At 42.4% G+C, this 16868-nt stretch overlaps 1 protein-coding gene across 1 annotated transcript in view; it reads left to right on the top strand.

The window, feature by feature from the left end:
- The window catches only part of GNA13 (G protein subunit alpha 13), a 62819-nt gene extending 55516 nt beyond the window's left edge, over window positions 1-7303 (top strand). Inside the window, exons 3-4 of the mRNA XM_007959700.2 lie at window positions 992-1042; window positions 6731-7303. Coding sequence (XP_007957891.1) covers window positions 992-1042; window positions 6731-7303 — 624 coding nt within the window. The remainder of the gene's footprint in view (window positions 1-991; window positions 1043-6730) is intronic.
- Window positions 7304-16868: the final 9565 nt, after the last annotated feature.

Raw genomic sequence — 16868 nt, 5'->3', positions numbered from 1 at the left:
CCTTGTGACTCAAAGCGTAGTCCTGGTCAGCCCCTGCACTGCAGAAACTGGGTCCCCATCTCAGACCTACTAAATCAAAACCTGCAATTTTTTTTTTTTTTTTTAATTTTATTTTGATGTGGGTGAAGATTTACAGAGTAAATTCACTTTTCATACAGCAGTTCACATAATATACTTTGTCAAAACCTGCAATTTTAAAAGATCTTGAGGCGATTCCCTATACGCTGGGAAGCACTGCAGGCCCGTGGGTGGCAGCTTCAGGAAGGGGAAGCACACTTTGTGGTAGAAATCCAGTGGGAAAGAAACGTGGGGAGAGAGAATTGGGAAACTGAAGACATGATGCCTGCTTTCCCGTGGCTCCCCCCTGATCTGTGTGTCCTCTGGTCGAATATTTCATTCGAGGAATGTGTTCCCACACAGGTGAGAAGGTTGGAATAGAAGGCAAGGTCTTAGAAAGGGCAGGAGGACCTGTGGGAGGTGGGGAGCCGAACGCCTTCCACACAAGGTGTGTCTGTCCCCCTGTTGGTGGAGTCTTTTATGCAGTGTTCTCACATCATTTCTGCCTTGTTTCTAATCTCTGAAGATATCATTGTTTACTGTACACTTGATAGAAAGATGTCAACAAAATTCAGTTTGGTTGTAGATTTATGTTTGCCGCGACACTAGTTATCATCTTTTAATTTCATTTTCCCCTAGGGTACGTAAAAAAACAAACTAAATTTCCTGAAAAAGCATGCGCTCTGTACAAGCAGATGGCCACTTGGGGCATCATGTTTGTAAAGCATTTGTGAAATTAACTGGGGTTCAGAGGTAGCATTTCAAGGCAGAGGCAGTTTCCATATGCTTGGAACAGAGGAGTCTGCAGTTGGTGACTAAGCGAGTATGTTTGGGTTAAGTGTTTGACCAGACAGTATAATATAAACTGTTGTAGTAAGATCTATTTCTAAGTCCTAATATGTATTCTTCTTCTTTTGTTTTTCCTTGTTTTCAGGGTGAATCTGTAAAGTATTTCCTGGATAACTTGGATAAACTTGGAGAACAAGTAAGTTTTTAAGTGGAATGTTTGCATTTGTTGCCATTTGAAAGCAGTAGTCAGGGTATTGATGTTTTCATTGTAGGACATTTTGTCCGAGTATGTAGGCATATTGTTAGGCTATCTGCTTTTTCCCTTTTTCTAATTGTGGTACCCTTTTCTGCCTTATTTTAGACTGAAGAGTAGCTAAAACTACTGAATGATTTTGTTTGATTGATTGAATGAAACCGTATTCTTAACGTTTCATTTGGGAGCCTTTGCTTTTTTCTCTCTACTGTTCCGGTCACTACCGTTCCCTCCAGAAATGCCCCATCCACTTTGTCATGAAAGTAAAACTGGTTATGAAAGACGCTTATGTTTGAAAATGAGATTGCACACTACCTGTTAAGCTTTGGTATCTTTTTTTATTCTTGCAAATAGAAACAGAAAGGGCACAGTGGGTTGAATGAGTTCAAAAGGTTGGCAGCACTGTTTTCCAGTTCATGATCCTTTGTGTCAACAGTGTTGGAGGGCTCGCTCCTGCAAGTCATCCAAGGACTCTGATGTGTGGGAAAGGGTCTTCCTTGGAGAGTTTCTTCTTTCCCTGTAGCGTGACCCTCAGCCAGCAGCTCCCCGATGCTGTGGCTGGCACTGGTTTCCGAGCCCCACGCCTTGCACAGCAGGCAGACCAACTCCACTTGTCTGTTCGGTGGATTGGACTCTGCGGAAGAGCTCATCGGAAGAAAGGCTTTGGCTGCTTGGGAAGTGTCTGAAAGCCCTGGCCCTGGAGCAGTTTGTTTTCTGCGGAACCTGCCACAGGCTTGTTTGCCTCCCTGTAAAGCAAATCTCTGTTTAGTGTCTGTTTTATATACGTGTTTTAATATGGGCTTTTGACAGTTTTGATGTGTATTTTTAATTTTATATACATAACTGAAGGAATGCCTGAAGTGAAGTCTGTTGGAAGTAGAAAAGTAGCAGGATCGTGTATGTACGATGTGTGGGAAAGGACCATCTTTTATTTTTGTATTTGCTCTCTGCTTTTCTAAATCGCTTTTGCCTGCCATTAAGCCAGTACGTTTGTTTCTTGGAGGCACAGCCCCCCACATCTTGGGATCTCCATATTTTATGTTTTTACTCATTCGGTCCACATCAGTAAAACTTTGTATTAAGTCCTATTTCATTAGCATTTTTCTATCTGATCAGATTCTAAGCCTTAAAAAGTAAATACAGGCCAAATGGAGGGCCGTCTTAGTAGATCAACTCTAATTTTATGAGCATCATTTCATGTTTTCCAATCCAAACCGTGCTGACTTGGCCTCCTCTTCTCAGTTTACCTCTTCAAGAGACCTTCCCTGAACATGCCATTCAAAATAGATCCTCTTGTTGCTTCACCTCAGCCATTTTATTGCACTTAGTACAGTAGTTACTACTTCATTTCTAGGTTTACTTGGTTTTCACCCACCTTTTTCCATGAGAACATTATCTCTTTATTGTGAAAAGTTGAGTTCTTGGTACTTAATGGCAGTGGCTGGAGCGCAGTGACAGTTAACAGGTAGTTTGGACACTGACACCACTCCTGGAGGTCCCCTTGAGGTCCCCTTTCAGCCAAATAGTAGATTGGCTTATAAAATAAATGGGGTAATAGTCCCATAAACTATCAGCCATATGAGAGCCAACGGTCAGCATTTGCCCAGAAGCCAAGATGAGACGGCAGGGAGGGTCAGGGAAGCACAGTCCATGGAAACAGACAGACAGAATGGAAATGATGAGAACGCTAAGACAGTGCAAAAATTGAACCCCGTGCGTAGAACAGTTTGTGTAGAAAGTGATAAATGGGAAATGAATTTGCTGTGAAAACTTCCCCATAAAGCACAATGAAATATAAGAAAAGAGTTCCTGCATTCCTTTTAATCAGCTTCCCTTAAATGTAAAATCTTATGTAACTGTAAGTTATCAAAACTGATAAATTAACTTTGATACAATTAAAGAAAAAATAGCTTTTGAGTGAGTGACTTTAGGCCAGTTCCAGTTAGTTCATAGCAGCTGCTTAGTCACCATGGTGAGAACAATTCTGAGGGCATAGCTGGAATGAAAAGGAAAAAGAGCTGTGCTCCGAAAGTAGTTTTAAAGGAGGGAAAACAGGCCTCTGTTGGGTTCCTGCGTAGGGCAGATATTTAAGTGCCGGGCTCCTAATCAAAAGGTTGGTGGTTCAAGCCTACCAAAAGATGCCTCAGAAGAAAGGCCTGGCTGTTTCTGAAAGATCATGGTCTTGGAAACCCTGTGGAGTAATGCAGGCCTTGGAACTCATGGGATCACCATGAGTTAGAATGGACTCAACAGCATCTGGTTTACTTTGGCTTTGTGCTGCGTGTTTGCCATGCATGAAGTCCCAGTGCCATTGGAGCCCCGCTGTGCAGGGCCCCATGACCCTCTGGGAGGAAGTTGACACAAGCATCAAGGACATGGAGTCTGCAGCCATACTTCCTGGGTTCAGATCCCAGCTCCATCATGGACTGGCTCCGTGTGACCTTGTTGTTGTTACTTGCTGTCAAGTTATTCTGACTCTCTAAACCTGCCCCTTCATCCATAACATGGGTATAGTAAGAAAACCAATCTCATAGGATTATGGGACAGTTACATGAAATAAGTCTGTAGGTGTTTAGAATGGTGCCTTGCACATAGTAAATGCTGGGTGTTAGCTGTTTTGGTCTTTGATCACTATCATTAAGAACCTCAGTCTAGACAGAGACAAAACTGATATAAAATAAGCAGAGGACAGTTAAATTATACAGATCATAAAAATAATATTAGTTCATAGAGTGGAGAGAGATTTTGGCCAGAGAAGTTGGAGCTAGTCAGTAGGAGTACATGAACCTGAGCTGCCCAAGGATGGGTTGGGTTTAGGTACATAAAGAGAAGGTGCGGCAGTCCAGGATGGGAGACACTGGAGGTGTTCGGTTTGAAGAAGCACGTCTGCCTGATGAAGGACACGGGAAGTTCTGGGCTCTAACTCGCACAGATTTTTAGAAGGTGCCATAGGTTTTTCTGCACTGTCATTGCACCTGCACTGTTGGACAAATGAGTGGACATAAAATGTTACCAAGAAGTGAAGCTTGTAACACTAGGCCCTGTGGTGAGTGTGCAGTACAGTGCAGGGTCTGCCGATACCCAAAAACCACGGATAAGGAGGACCCTGAAAGCAGTCAGCAGAGTTTGGATTTGGTACAGTAAAAGCCCACGATAAATTCTGGAGCAAGGGTACAGCAGAGTTAGTCTGCAGGAGGCCAAGAGTGGCTTAGAGACAGGTCCAAGAGGTGTGAGATCTTGGAGGTGAAAAAACAGTGAGGAGATAGATGGTGGCCCATGCAGGAGATGATACAACACGGGGCAGGGGGAGTAAAGACGAGAGGGTAAGTGTAAGAAAGAGAGACGAAGGAGATGACAGGATATGATACGAAAGAGGAAATGACAGGGAGGAGCCCAAGGGGACTGGGAGACTTAAAGCACGTTGGCATTGCTGGTGAGGCAGGAAGGAGAAAGGAAAGTGAACTAACTGGACTTAGGGGAGTTGATGAGGAAGCAAATGAGTTTTTGTATTGCGTATGTTGTGCTTGGATGTCAGTAGGCTGTCAAGTGCTAACAACTGATGAGCATTTAAAAGTAAGAGACTCAGTGGAATGGTGCCTGCTGTTCCAGCCTTTCACTTCTCCATGCTTTGGTGGTGGCAGTGGGCACTAGTCATGGTAGATGCAGTGGTCACAGCTGATCACATAGACCATTTGTAGACACGGTTTTTATTAAGCTCTTTGCCCATTTAACTCACTTAATCCTCACAGGACCTCTCTACTGAACTAAACTCACCACCATCGAGTTGATTCTGGCTCACAGGAACTCTGTGTTGTTGTTGTTATGTGCCGTCACGTCGGACCTGACTCATAGCGACCCCTCCTTGGGTTTCTGAGGCGGTATCACTGTGGAAGTAGAATTGCCCAATCTTCCTTCCGAGGAGTGGCTGGTGGGTGTGAACCGCCAGCCTTCTGGTTAGCAGTCAAGTGCCTTAGGCACTATGCTACCAGAGCTCCCACAGGAATTCTATAGATGTTATTTCCTATACTTTACAGATGAGGAAATTGAAGCACAGAGCAGTTAAGAGACTTGAGGTCACACAACTGGTATGTGGGAAGCTGGCTCTAGAAGTCACACTTCTAGTCACCACACTAAGGAGCTCTGGTGGCATAGTGGATAAGGCATTTGGCTGCTAACCAGTAGGTCAGTGGTTCAAACCAACCAGCCTGCGCTGCAGAAGGCACATGTGGGGCAATCTACTTCCATAAAGATTTATAGCCTGGGAACCTGATGGGGTCACTATGAATTGGAGTCACCTTGATGGCAGTGAGTTAGGTTTGGTTTTGGAATCACTCCACTGTACTCTGCTTCGTGTGAGTTAGCCTTCAGCTTCCGAAAGAGCTTTATGTTTGGAATTTGGAAATTGAAAAATATGGATACATACCAAGTCAGTGCTGGCATGTTTTCAAGCAGGTGATGCACATGGCACCGCACACCGGTACCATCTTTCTGGAAAGCAGTTTGACAGTAAGTGTCCAGTATCAGTCATCAAAATAATCATAACCTTTGACCTTATAATCATATTCCTGGTTATTTAGTCTTAGGAAATCACCCAGAAGAAGAAAAATGTCACATGTATGAGAATTTTAATTGCAGCAAAAAAATTGGAAGTAACCTAAATGATGCTGTTAAAAGCTCTTTTGTTCAGTATTACCAAAAAGCTGTGTCGGAGTTCTGGACAAATAAGAAACTGAGAAGAAAGGGCCGGTTACATCACAGGGAAGTGTGCTGTCCGGGGGAAGCCAGTGGCTCGTGAGAGTCACGTCTGCCATTTGTTCAGGGTCTGACAGGTCACTGATCCTGTTCACAGAGAGGAGCGCTTGGTCTTTGTAACAGACAGACCTCTGAGGCAGGCTGGCCCGGCGGTGTCGTTTCTACTCCATAGGCAAAGGTGATGACACTCAGAGTGAGTGTCAGCAAGTGAGAAAGCTGGAACAAGCTGTTCGAACTGCACCCTAGAAACAAACCTAAAGTACCCTAAAGTATATCTGGTAAAATTATTTAAGAGTGCTTACCACATGGGATACAGCAGCAGTGATGTCGCGGAGTGACCCAGCGCAGAAGTTCCAAGTCATGAAGGGGGAGCCACGGTGAAAGAATGGTTAGGATGGGTCAGGGGCTGAATGGGCAGAGCCTTGAACAGGGAATATCCCTTGTGAGCTGGCACGTCAGACCCTATGCTTGTAATAGAGGACCAAGGAGCAGGTGTGGAAAAGGGGACTGTGTGACCAGGAAGGAGATGGATCTGGAGCTCAGAGTTGATGGAGGTGGGGGGTGGTAGTGAAGGTGGCCCTCCAGCAGGGTCGGGGGAGACAGCTAGTGGAGTAGACATCGGCTGCAGTTTGGTTAGTAGTAAAGCAGGAGCGAAGAAAGTCGTAGATGCTGGTCATTTGCATGGATTTTGAATCAGTCTTTGTATACTACCATTGTGATGTATCCTGACGTTTCATGAGAATGATAGTAATAGTATTGATACTTTAACGTTATCAGAAAAGTGTGTTGACCTATCCATTTGCTAGACTGTAAATACTACATTAAAGTCTCTAATCACTTCTGATTGACTGGGTCTAAACAAATGCGTTTCTCTTCTAGGATTACATTCCATCACAGCAAGATATTCTGCTTGCCAGAAGACCCACCAAAGGCATCCATGAGTATGACTTTGAAATCAAAAATGTTCCTTTCAAAATGGTTGATGTAGGGGGTCAGAGATCGGAAAGGAAGCGTTGGTTTGAATGCTTCGACAGTGTGACGTCCATACTGTTCCTTGTTTCCTCAAGTGAGTTTGACCAGGTGCTCATGGAAGACCGGCTCACCAATCGCCTTACAGAATCTCTGAACATTTTTGAAACGATTGTCAATAACCGGGTTTTCAGCAATGTCTCCATAATTCTTTTCTTAAACAAGACAGACTTGCTTGAGGAGAAAGTGCAAATTGTGAGCATCAAAGACTATTTCTTAGAATTTGAAGGGGATCCCCACTGCTTAAGAGACGTCCAAAAATTCCTGGTGGAGTGTTTCCGCAACAAACGCCGGGACCAGCAGCAGAAGCCCTTGTACCACCACTTCACCACTGCTATTAACACGGAAAACATCCGCCTTGTTTTCCGTGATGTGAAGGATACTATTCTTCATGACAACCTCAAGCAGCTTATGCTCCAGTGATGTACAAAAGACTTGCTATTTTAATATCTTGTTGTGTTTTTGATTGTCTTCTGTTTTGTTTGTTTTTTAAAATAGCAGTTTACAACAGGAATTAGAAACATCTTGATTCTATGTTTAACTTGTAGGAAATCTTAGTCCCTCTTCTGTGGACTTTGGTTTGTGGCTGAGAGCTGCTGAATAACACATTGCCAATATCTGCTGACGTTCAGGCTTGAATCTGTTTTACTGTGGCTTCCACTTGAGTCAAGTTGTAATTTCCTGACGACCTCAGACTAGGTGTATTTCAGGCCTTACATTCTCCCAGTGTTCAGACGGAATTCTCTTGGAGTGCCCGGTACTGACGGTGTCCTCAGATACTTGTATGAGGTTAAGAACCAGCAGAAGGAACCTGTCTTTTGTCTGCCTTACACACAGCAGTGACACTAGTTGCCTGTCTTTAAGGTGACCTCCTGTTTCAAAAAGGGCTATTGGAAAGATATCTGATCTAAGGGATACCATTCTGTGGGCTTACACAGAGTAAGCCTTCGTGTTTTCTTAGTTGCTTGTACACCCAGCAGTTACTTTGTTTTTGAAATGTCTGTGGTTTCTGAAGGTGATGTTGTTCATGTTTTAAAGTTTACATAAGGATTTCTGGTATGATGCTAAAGAAGAGTTCACAGATGGTATGGGGGGCAGAGAAGGCAAGCACATGTTTTGAGCAGAAGGGAAGAGGGAAATATAATTTGCCTTTTACATGTTTAATTACCCTGTAATTAACGTGCCAAATGTGAAGCGTTCTGCCCAAGCAGCGACTGAAAACGGCAGGAGCTTGGTAGCAGAGCTTCCCGAGTCGATGCAGCCTTCCCAGGATGTCATGTTTCATCCTCCATCTTTTAAATCCCATCCCAGGTGATTTGGGTCTTCACTGTAGCCGATCACTATGTTAGCATCGCAAACATCTTTTGCTCACCTGTCCATTCCCATCAACTGCAGACTGTGGCATTATGGAATTTTTTTTTTTTTTTTTTTTTGGAGATTGCCAAGGGCAGTATTTTCCTGTTAAATATTCAAGAAGGCCTTAGTCAAGATTCCTAGGCATTGGTGTGTCTCTAAAGGATGCCATATGTGCATTTTTTAAATAAATTTTTGAGGTACATTTTAAGTATTTTAAGAATACTTCAAAGGATAAATAGTAGTTCTTTAGTTCACACCTGAAGTCGGTTACCTTTGGCCTCCCCTCACTGCTTACCAAGTTAGGGTGCACCTGTGAAGTAGCCTGGTGATTGCAGGTACGTCTGTGGTGAACTCATCAGGATGGCTGGTTAGCAGTAGTCAAGATACTGTCTTGTAGGTTGTATGTAGTGTTAGAATTGGATTTAGAGAAACAGATGTTCAAGGCTGGTGACAGTTTGAAAAGTCTGACAGCTTTCTCCTTTTCCTGAAAATTGTGATTAAGACTGTGATATCTGTCACTTTACTGTATAGCTGACTGTTCTCAGGTATTTTATTGGTTAGAAAGCCCTTGAAAGATGAGTCAGCATTATGGGTCACCAGCCTTTCCAAGACAGTTGTGCTGGGTCTGTTCTCCTGCTGGGTTTAAGGGTAGGGCTTTCCAGTGAGCTAACCAGGGATTTTTCTTACCATACCTTCTTTCTTGCATTTGACGTCCCACCACCATCATATACCTGGTAACTTCCAGTATCTCACGTGTTAATAACACATGAGCTGTAGACATGTAGCCCACATCGTAATGCAAGTGTGCATAGTATAGTTAATGCATGTTTCAGTAACCAAGTGCTTCTTGCCAAAAAGAATACACTGTTAAAATTCACAGGATTAGCATCATTTCCATGCTAGTGAATATCTCTGAGTATGTGCACAGTAACGTTAGACTTTTCACTGGCGAGTCTACATGTAAATTTAGCCAAAAGTTTTGTTGAATTGTCAAGTATTTGACTCCAGTGAAGGCTCGAGTAAGTTCCCTATGTAAAGAGGAAACTTAGTCTTAAATTATACTTAATATCTGTGATATATGAACCATAAGTACTGCCTGACCAAGCAAAAATCACCAAATTTCCCCATTTTGGCTACCACCCAGAAATTATAAATACCAAATAGATAATGGTGGTATTGTTGGCATTTGTGATTCTCTTCCTTGATATGTATGATGTCTCAGAGTCAATATTCTTTTAAAAGATAGTCTAGAAAATATTTTTAGGCAGTAAATTATGTACATTTAATGCCAGACTTGTGTAGATTTTGAGTAGAACTGTAAGGTTCAGTCTAAAGACTTTAGACACATTTTTATATACTGTATTTTTAAAACATTTGAAGGCATCTAAAACCTATAGCATGAAAACCAGATCCTTTTGAAGTGCCACTGTATGAAGAGGGAAATGAAATTTAGGCACAAAATTGAAAGGGTGCTTTTCATTTTCACTGTGCCAGTCCCCCCTCCCCATTCTCTAAAAAAAAAAAAAGTAAGTTTAATGTCTTTTCAGTATTTTTTATTTTTTAAGTTTTCTTGGTTATGTTTTGGAATAAAAATGTGCCTCATTCTCTACTGCATTCTGTTCTTAAGCCTGAACGCCTTCCCTTTTCATTCTTAAGAAATACTAAAGTGTCTCCAGTGACCTTGAAGAAATTTACACAGTACAAAGTTGCCTTGTAAATCAAAAAAACAACACAGACTTGGGGCTTGATTTTTAAGGGAAAAGGTTTTGTCAGATGTTTTCTGAAGATGGAAATAATTCAAGGTATATATCTGCCACTTAAATATTACTTACAGTAGCCTGAATTATTGTTCCCTGCCAAATACTTTATTAAATTGGAACGTTCATTTCCATTTTATTATCTGGAAAGGGCAGTTGAGAGCTACAGAGTAAACTTCAAGCAAAGATGGCAAAGTGGAGTGAAAAAAATCAGTGTTTTGTTTTAAGAAGATTGCTGGTTAATCTGTGAAATTCTTGTTCAATTGGGTGGTAGTGGTGGGTGTGAAGTAGAACAAAGTTAAAGGTACCTTAATACCAGAAATAATTTGGATAAGTACTGAGTTAGAGTCAGTCGAAATCCTGTGCCCTATAGGTTTTGTAAGAGAATGGGTAAATCTTAACTTTCAGTGTATACCCAAATACTTGTATTTATGCTTTTGATAAAATGTATTTTCAGCATTAATACACATACCCGGTTATGCCTTATTTATATGACGAATAAAGTTACCACGTTATGCTCTATTATGTCCAAAAACTCAAATCACATTTAAGAAGCCTTAAATTGGTGCTTTCCTTATGTAATGATACATTTGAATCGGAAATCTCTCCATTGCAGTTTGTAGCAATGTTACTTCTGTATATGTAATGAGAAGGTTATCAGTGTTAACTCTGAATTTCTTGTTTGAATCCATGAAATCATGCCTGTAAAGCCCAGCCACACCTTTGTAACCAACTCCCTAATAAATCTAGAGAAAGTCACTCTGTTACTTTTTCATTTCTTTTTTTCTCTGAGGAATCACAAACAGATTTTGCACGTGTTTTTCAGCTGGAAGTCGGAGGTAGAGCTGCCTCACTTTGTGTCTCTCATCATTTCAGTGCTTGAGCCTCATTGGTTACAGATGATGCAGCCTGTGTTGTACTTATTGACTCAAAGTACTGACTTTTTTTCTTTTTTTAGTGATAGGATACGGGTTGGCTTCCCAGCCAATCTGGTCACCATGAGGAAGCGAGATTGTGAGTGAGTGGGTGTGGTTACGTCTGCACATCCTAAGTGAAGCGGACAATGCAGTACATACCCATTGTTTTATGGTACGAGGTTAGGGCTTCATAAATTCATACTAGAGGTTGAAGTATAAATCTAAACCTGAACATTTTAAACAAGTTGGTGTTGATGACATTTTCAAGTATTCTCAAGTACATATTACCCTTATGATTGTACATGGTTATTAACATCATTTATTTGTACCATCGTTTGTACCACTACTCATTGCTATGTCTACTTGGGTGTGTAGTTAGCATTTAAATAAATGTGTTTACCCTGTGGCATTCAAGCCTAAAACATCTGGGTTTAGATGTCAACGCTTATATGAAACATTGATTGTTTTTAAAGCATTAATGATGGGACAGTATTTTCTGGAGTGATAGAGATTTTGTAACCTATCCTAATCTGCTGTTGATGGTTAATGATGGATGTTTCCAGATGGAAGCATACTAGGACCCACTATGCATAAATTCTCAGCCAGTGAGTTTCCGGATAGCAGTATGCTACTTGGAATGTGATTTCGTTTGTATTTAGAGAGCTTGTTGATAATGTTTTTGCCATAATAAGGGATGAATTTGTCCTCAATCATGCTTGCTTGATGGTACCAAGAAAAAAAAAGGGGGGTTGGGGAGTGGAGATGAATTCTTGGAAAGTATATGTAACAATGCAACCAACTATGCCTTTTACCTTTTCTTTACCTCGTACTTGACAGCAGGATTGCAAAATGTTTTAGATGACTTTTGTGTGCTACTCCACTGTGGAGCGGGCTCATTAACCACGCAAAGCCTTACCAAAACGTGTATTTTGTAACAGCCTCCTACTGTACCTAACAAAACATGATTTATATTTGCTCTGTAGAAAAGTTATGCGGTTCAGGATTTTTTTTTTTTTTAATACATCTGTCTTTTTATAACTTTCCAGGAACTAATAAGCACATTATCTGATACTGTAAATTTCTTTTCTGTCAGTGCTTTAGTTCAGGATTGGCAATAAATTATTTCTAAAGAAAGTGTAAAAGTAGAAAGGACAGTTTGATGTTATAAAATGAGTTGCTAGTTCCTTAAGGCGTTTTACTTTTGTACATTATTTTGCAAACATTTTGCCTCTTGCTATTAATACTTGCTTTGTAAAAATTACATTTAATAAACATTTATAAACTATTCAGTACTATGATGTTATTTAAACTTAAGAGTTTGATAAATATAAAGTGTAAACCAGATAGTTCAGAGTTTGAGAGCAAAAATCTCCTCTAGCGACTTAAGGCACAGAACTCCTTTTGGCAGCTCTCCAGCAATGCTTTGTATTATCATTGGCCCCTAGACTTTCCCTTTCTAAAGGTGGAGATGTGGACTTCTTCCAGCAGAGTTCATGGACACTTGGTATGTTTTCACGTGGGAATAAGGAAAGGGGAACCATTTGTCTTTCTCTGTCCCCTTAATAGCTGGAACTGCAATATGGTGTATCTCGGTTCATGGTTCATTCCGCTTGCGGAAGTAATGCTGTTATGGCTGTTGTAACTGAAGTAGTGTTTACAAAATAAACCAAGTTACCACTCATCTATAAACTTTAACATTATTTACAGAAAAATCACAAAGAGTACAGCAGTTTCCAATACTCCACATACCTTGTAATGGTTGTCCTATTAACCTCTTAAATTGTTGCTGTTGGGTGCCATGGAGTGGGTTACAACTCATGGTGGCCCTGTGTACAACAGAACAAAGTACCGCCCGGTCCTGGGCCGGCCTCACGGTCGTTGCTGTGTTTGAGCCCACCATCAGGGCCACTGTGCCCATCCATGTCACTGAGGATCTTCCTTTTCTCATCTGCCCTCTGCCAAACATGATCTCCTTCTCCAGGGACTGTAGCTTCCTGACAACATGACTCAATAGAGATGAAGTCTGGCCATCCTTGCTTCCAAGGAGCATTCCAGCTGTACTTCTTCCAAGACATTTGTTCATCCTTCTGGCAGTCCATGGCATTTTCAGTATTCTCTGCTAACACCACGATTCCAAAGCATCAGTTCTGCAGTCTTCCTTACTCGTTGTCCAGCTCTCACATGCGTATCAGGATGTTGAAAACACCGTGGCTTGGGTCAGACGCACCTTGCTCTTCAAAGTGACATCTTTGCTCTTTAACACTTTAAAGAGCTCCTTTGCACATTCGCCCAGTGCAATACATAGTTTGATTTCTTGACTGCTTCTTCCATGGGTGTTGATTGTGGATCTATGTAAAATGAAATCCTTGACAACTTGAATCTTTTCTTCATTTATCATGAGGTTGCTTACTGGTCCAGTTGTAAAGGTTTTTGTTTTTCTTACATTGAGGTGTAATCCATACTGAAGGCTACAGTCTGATCTTCATCAGTGAGTGCTTCAAGTCATCTTCACTGTCGGCAAGCAAGGTTGTGTCATCTGTGTATTGCAGGTTGTTAATGAGTCTTCCTCCAATCCTGATGCTGAGTTGTTCTTCACATAGTCCAGTTTCTTGGATTATTTGCTCAACATGCATGTTGAAAGGATACAAACCTGATGAACACCTTGCCCGATTTTATTGACAGAGAACTTCAGAAATGCAAGCTGGATTCAGAAGAGGCTGTGGATGAGGGATATTGCTGAAGTCAGATGAATCTTGGCTGAAAGCAAAGATTACCAGAAAGATGTTTACTTGTGTTTTATTGTCTATGCAAAGGCAGTCAGTTGTGTGGTTCATAACAAATTATGGATAACATTGTGAAAAACGGGAATTCCAGAACACTTAATTGTACTCATGAGGTACCTGTACATAGACCAGGATGTGTCGTTCTAACAGAACAAGGGGATACTGCATGGTTTAAAATCAGGAAGGGAGTGCATCAGGGTTGTATCTTCTTGCCATATTATTCATCTGTATGCTGAGCAAATAATCTGAGACGCTGGAGTCTATGAAGAAGAACACAGCATCGGGGTTGGAGGAAGACTCATTAACAACCTGTGATACGCAGACGATACAACCTTGCTTGCTGAAAATGAGGATGACTTGAAGCACTTACTGATGAAGATTAAAGACTACACGGTCTGCAGTATGGATTACACCTCAACTTAAAGAAAACAAAATCCTCACAACTGGACCAATAAGCAGCATCACGATAAATGGAGAAAAGATTAAAGTTACCTAAGATTTCATACTACGTGGTTCCACAATCAACGCCAATGGAAGCAGCAGTCAAGAAATCAGACGATGTATTGCACTGGGCAAATCTGCTGCAAAAGGCATCTTTAAAGTGCTGAAGAACAAAGATGTCTCTTTGAAAACTAGGGTGCCACTAACCCAAGCATGGTGTTTTCAGTCGCCTCGTATGCATGTGAAAGCTGGACAATAAATAAGACTGAAGAAGGATTGATGCTTTTGAGTTGTGGTGTTGGAGAAGAAGAGTACCATGGACTGCTAAAAGAACTAACAAATCTGCCCTGGAGGAAGTGCAGCCAGAATGCTCCTTGGAAGCGAGAATGGCCAGAGTGTCTCACCTACTTTGGTCATGTTGTCAGAAGGGACCATTCCCTGGAGAAGGATATCATGCTTGGTAAAGTGGAGGGTCAGCGATAAAGGGGAAGACCCTCAATGAGATGGACTGACATAGTGGCTGCAATGATGGTCTCAGGCATAGCAAGGATTCTGAGGCTGGTGCAGGACCGAGCAGTGTTTTGTTCTGTTGGACACAGGGTCGCTGTGAGTCAGACGACTCGGGCACCTTAACAACAACATAGTTTTCCCTCAGAATAGGGGGGCCCCTGAAATAGAGCTGTGCAATTGCAGTAAGGAGTGTCTATGAAAACTGGGAGCAGAGCGACCATCCCACCAGAGTTCCTTTGTAAGTACACCAAGGAAACAAAAGGCTCAAACAAGTATTTGATACAAACTAACTATTCAAGGCTGCTATGTGAAGCGTCTCTGTTCCCCACAAGAACATTGAGGGAAGCAGTGGCCAGAATTAACATTTACACTGAGTGGAGGAGTGTTGATTTTTCTTTTCTGCAGGAAGGCCCATGGTAGGGAAACAAAAGCAGGCCGGGTCTTTTTCAGAGTTGCTAATTCTTTTGTAATTAATTCCACTGCAGCTTGAGACTTGTGCTTGCTTTTCTGGCGGTGTTCAGCCTTGAAGATTAGAGGGAACAAGCCCCGAAGGGGACACTTAGGGGCCAGGCGATGTTGACCTTGGGAGCAAACTGGAGTTGTTTCCTTTTAGCTTCTTGTTCTTTTACATGGAAAAGCCTAGTCCTAGCAAGCTTTGTAGGAGGTAGCAAGATGGTTTCTTTTAACATCCAAGTAGTTACTTAGAAACTTTATCCTGGAGAAAAAAAAAAACAAGCACCCATGTTGTTGTTGTTGTTATGTGCCGTGGAGTCCGACCGACTCATAGCGACTCTTCCTAGGGTTTCTGAAGCGGTATCACTACAGAAGTAGATTGCCCCCATCTTCCATCTTCGTTCTGAGAAGTGGCTGGTGGGTTTGAACTGCCAGCCTTCTGGTTAGCAGTCAAGCGCCTTAGGCACTATGCTACCAGAGCTCCCAAAAGACTTGGTGATACACTCCCGTAAAGGTTACAGCCTGTTATGTGCCGTGGAGTCGGACCCTGCTCATAGTGAACCCACCTTGGGTTTCCAGGGCAGTATCACTACGGAAGTAGATTGACCAACCTTCCTTCCAAGGAGTGGCTGGTGGGTTCGAACCGCCAGCCTTCTGGTTAGCAGTCAAGTGCCTTAGGCAGTATGCTCCTAAGACTTAGGGAGCTCTAATGGAGGAGTTCTCTTCTGTGACCTGGGGTTGCTTTGAGTCTGAATCGACTCAAGAATATAAACCAGTATTTTGGGAAGGATGCTATACCACAAAAAGCAAATCCACTACCGTCGAGTCAATTCTGAGTCATAGTGACCCCATGTTGTTGTTGTTATGTGCCGTGGAGTCGGACCCGACTCATAGTAACCCCTCCTTGGGTTTCCGAGGCAGTATCACTACAGAAGTAGATTGCCCAACCTTCCTTCTGAGGAGTGGCTGGACAGAGTAAAACTGCCCTGTAGGGTTTCCAAGGCTGTACATCTTTATGGAAGCCTCATCTTTTTCCCATGGCGTGGCTGATAGGTTCACACGCCAGCCTTTTGGTTAGCAGCTGACACTTAACCAGTAGACCACCAGAGCTCTTAAAGATACTACAAGTCAATGTGAAAGGGCAGTTCCTTCCAAATGTGGGCGGGATGCTGAACCTTATGGAAAAAATGAACATGAAACTAGTGCATGTGTTCTATACAGCCTATCTCATACGACGGAGCAAAGCTTGGATTCCCTTGCCTGGCAATCAAGGCATCCAGGGCCTGGCATCAAGTTCCCTTTCCAACCAGCCTGCCCTTCCTGCTTCCTTCCCTCCAACTGAACCACCAAGATCCTTACTTTCATCACATCTGCAAAGACCTTTTCTTCCAGGGATCAGGATGTCGATCTCTTTGGGGAAGCACTTTGTAGCTAATAGCCAGTAACAAAGGGAATGTTGCAGCAGCTGATTCTGTGCCTCTTCACCGTCACACTTCCCTCACAGCAGACACTTCATCTTTCCCTCCCAGCTCAGCTCTCCCAGCTGACTTCCTATTTCTGCCCACAATCCACCTCATTTTCTTCATAACCCTCCTCGGACCATCTTTGATCTTCTAGCTCTTTCCCTTCCCTGACACCACCCCACCCACACTTTAATCACCAAATTTCTGAGCAAAAGGGGAATTTCTCATCTGTCACCTTCAGTTCACAGGGGAGAGCTGAGCCCGAGGAGAGGCAACGACTTGCCCACGTCACAAGACAAGGCTGGTCA

The sequence above is a fragment of the Orycteropus afer genome, unplaced genomic scaffold, assembly GCF_000298275.1.
Source record: "Orycteropus afer afer isolate SDZICR_OR568_19922 unplaced genomic scaffold, OryAfe1.0 scaffold00018, whole genome shotgun sequence".
NCBI lineage: Eukaryota > Metazoa > Chordata > Mammalia > Tubulidentata > Orycteropodidae > Orycteropus > Orycteropus afer.
The sequence above is the reverse complement of the archived record's forward strand: the minus strand, read 5'-3'. Positions and strand labels throughout refer to the sequence as shown.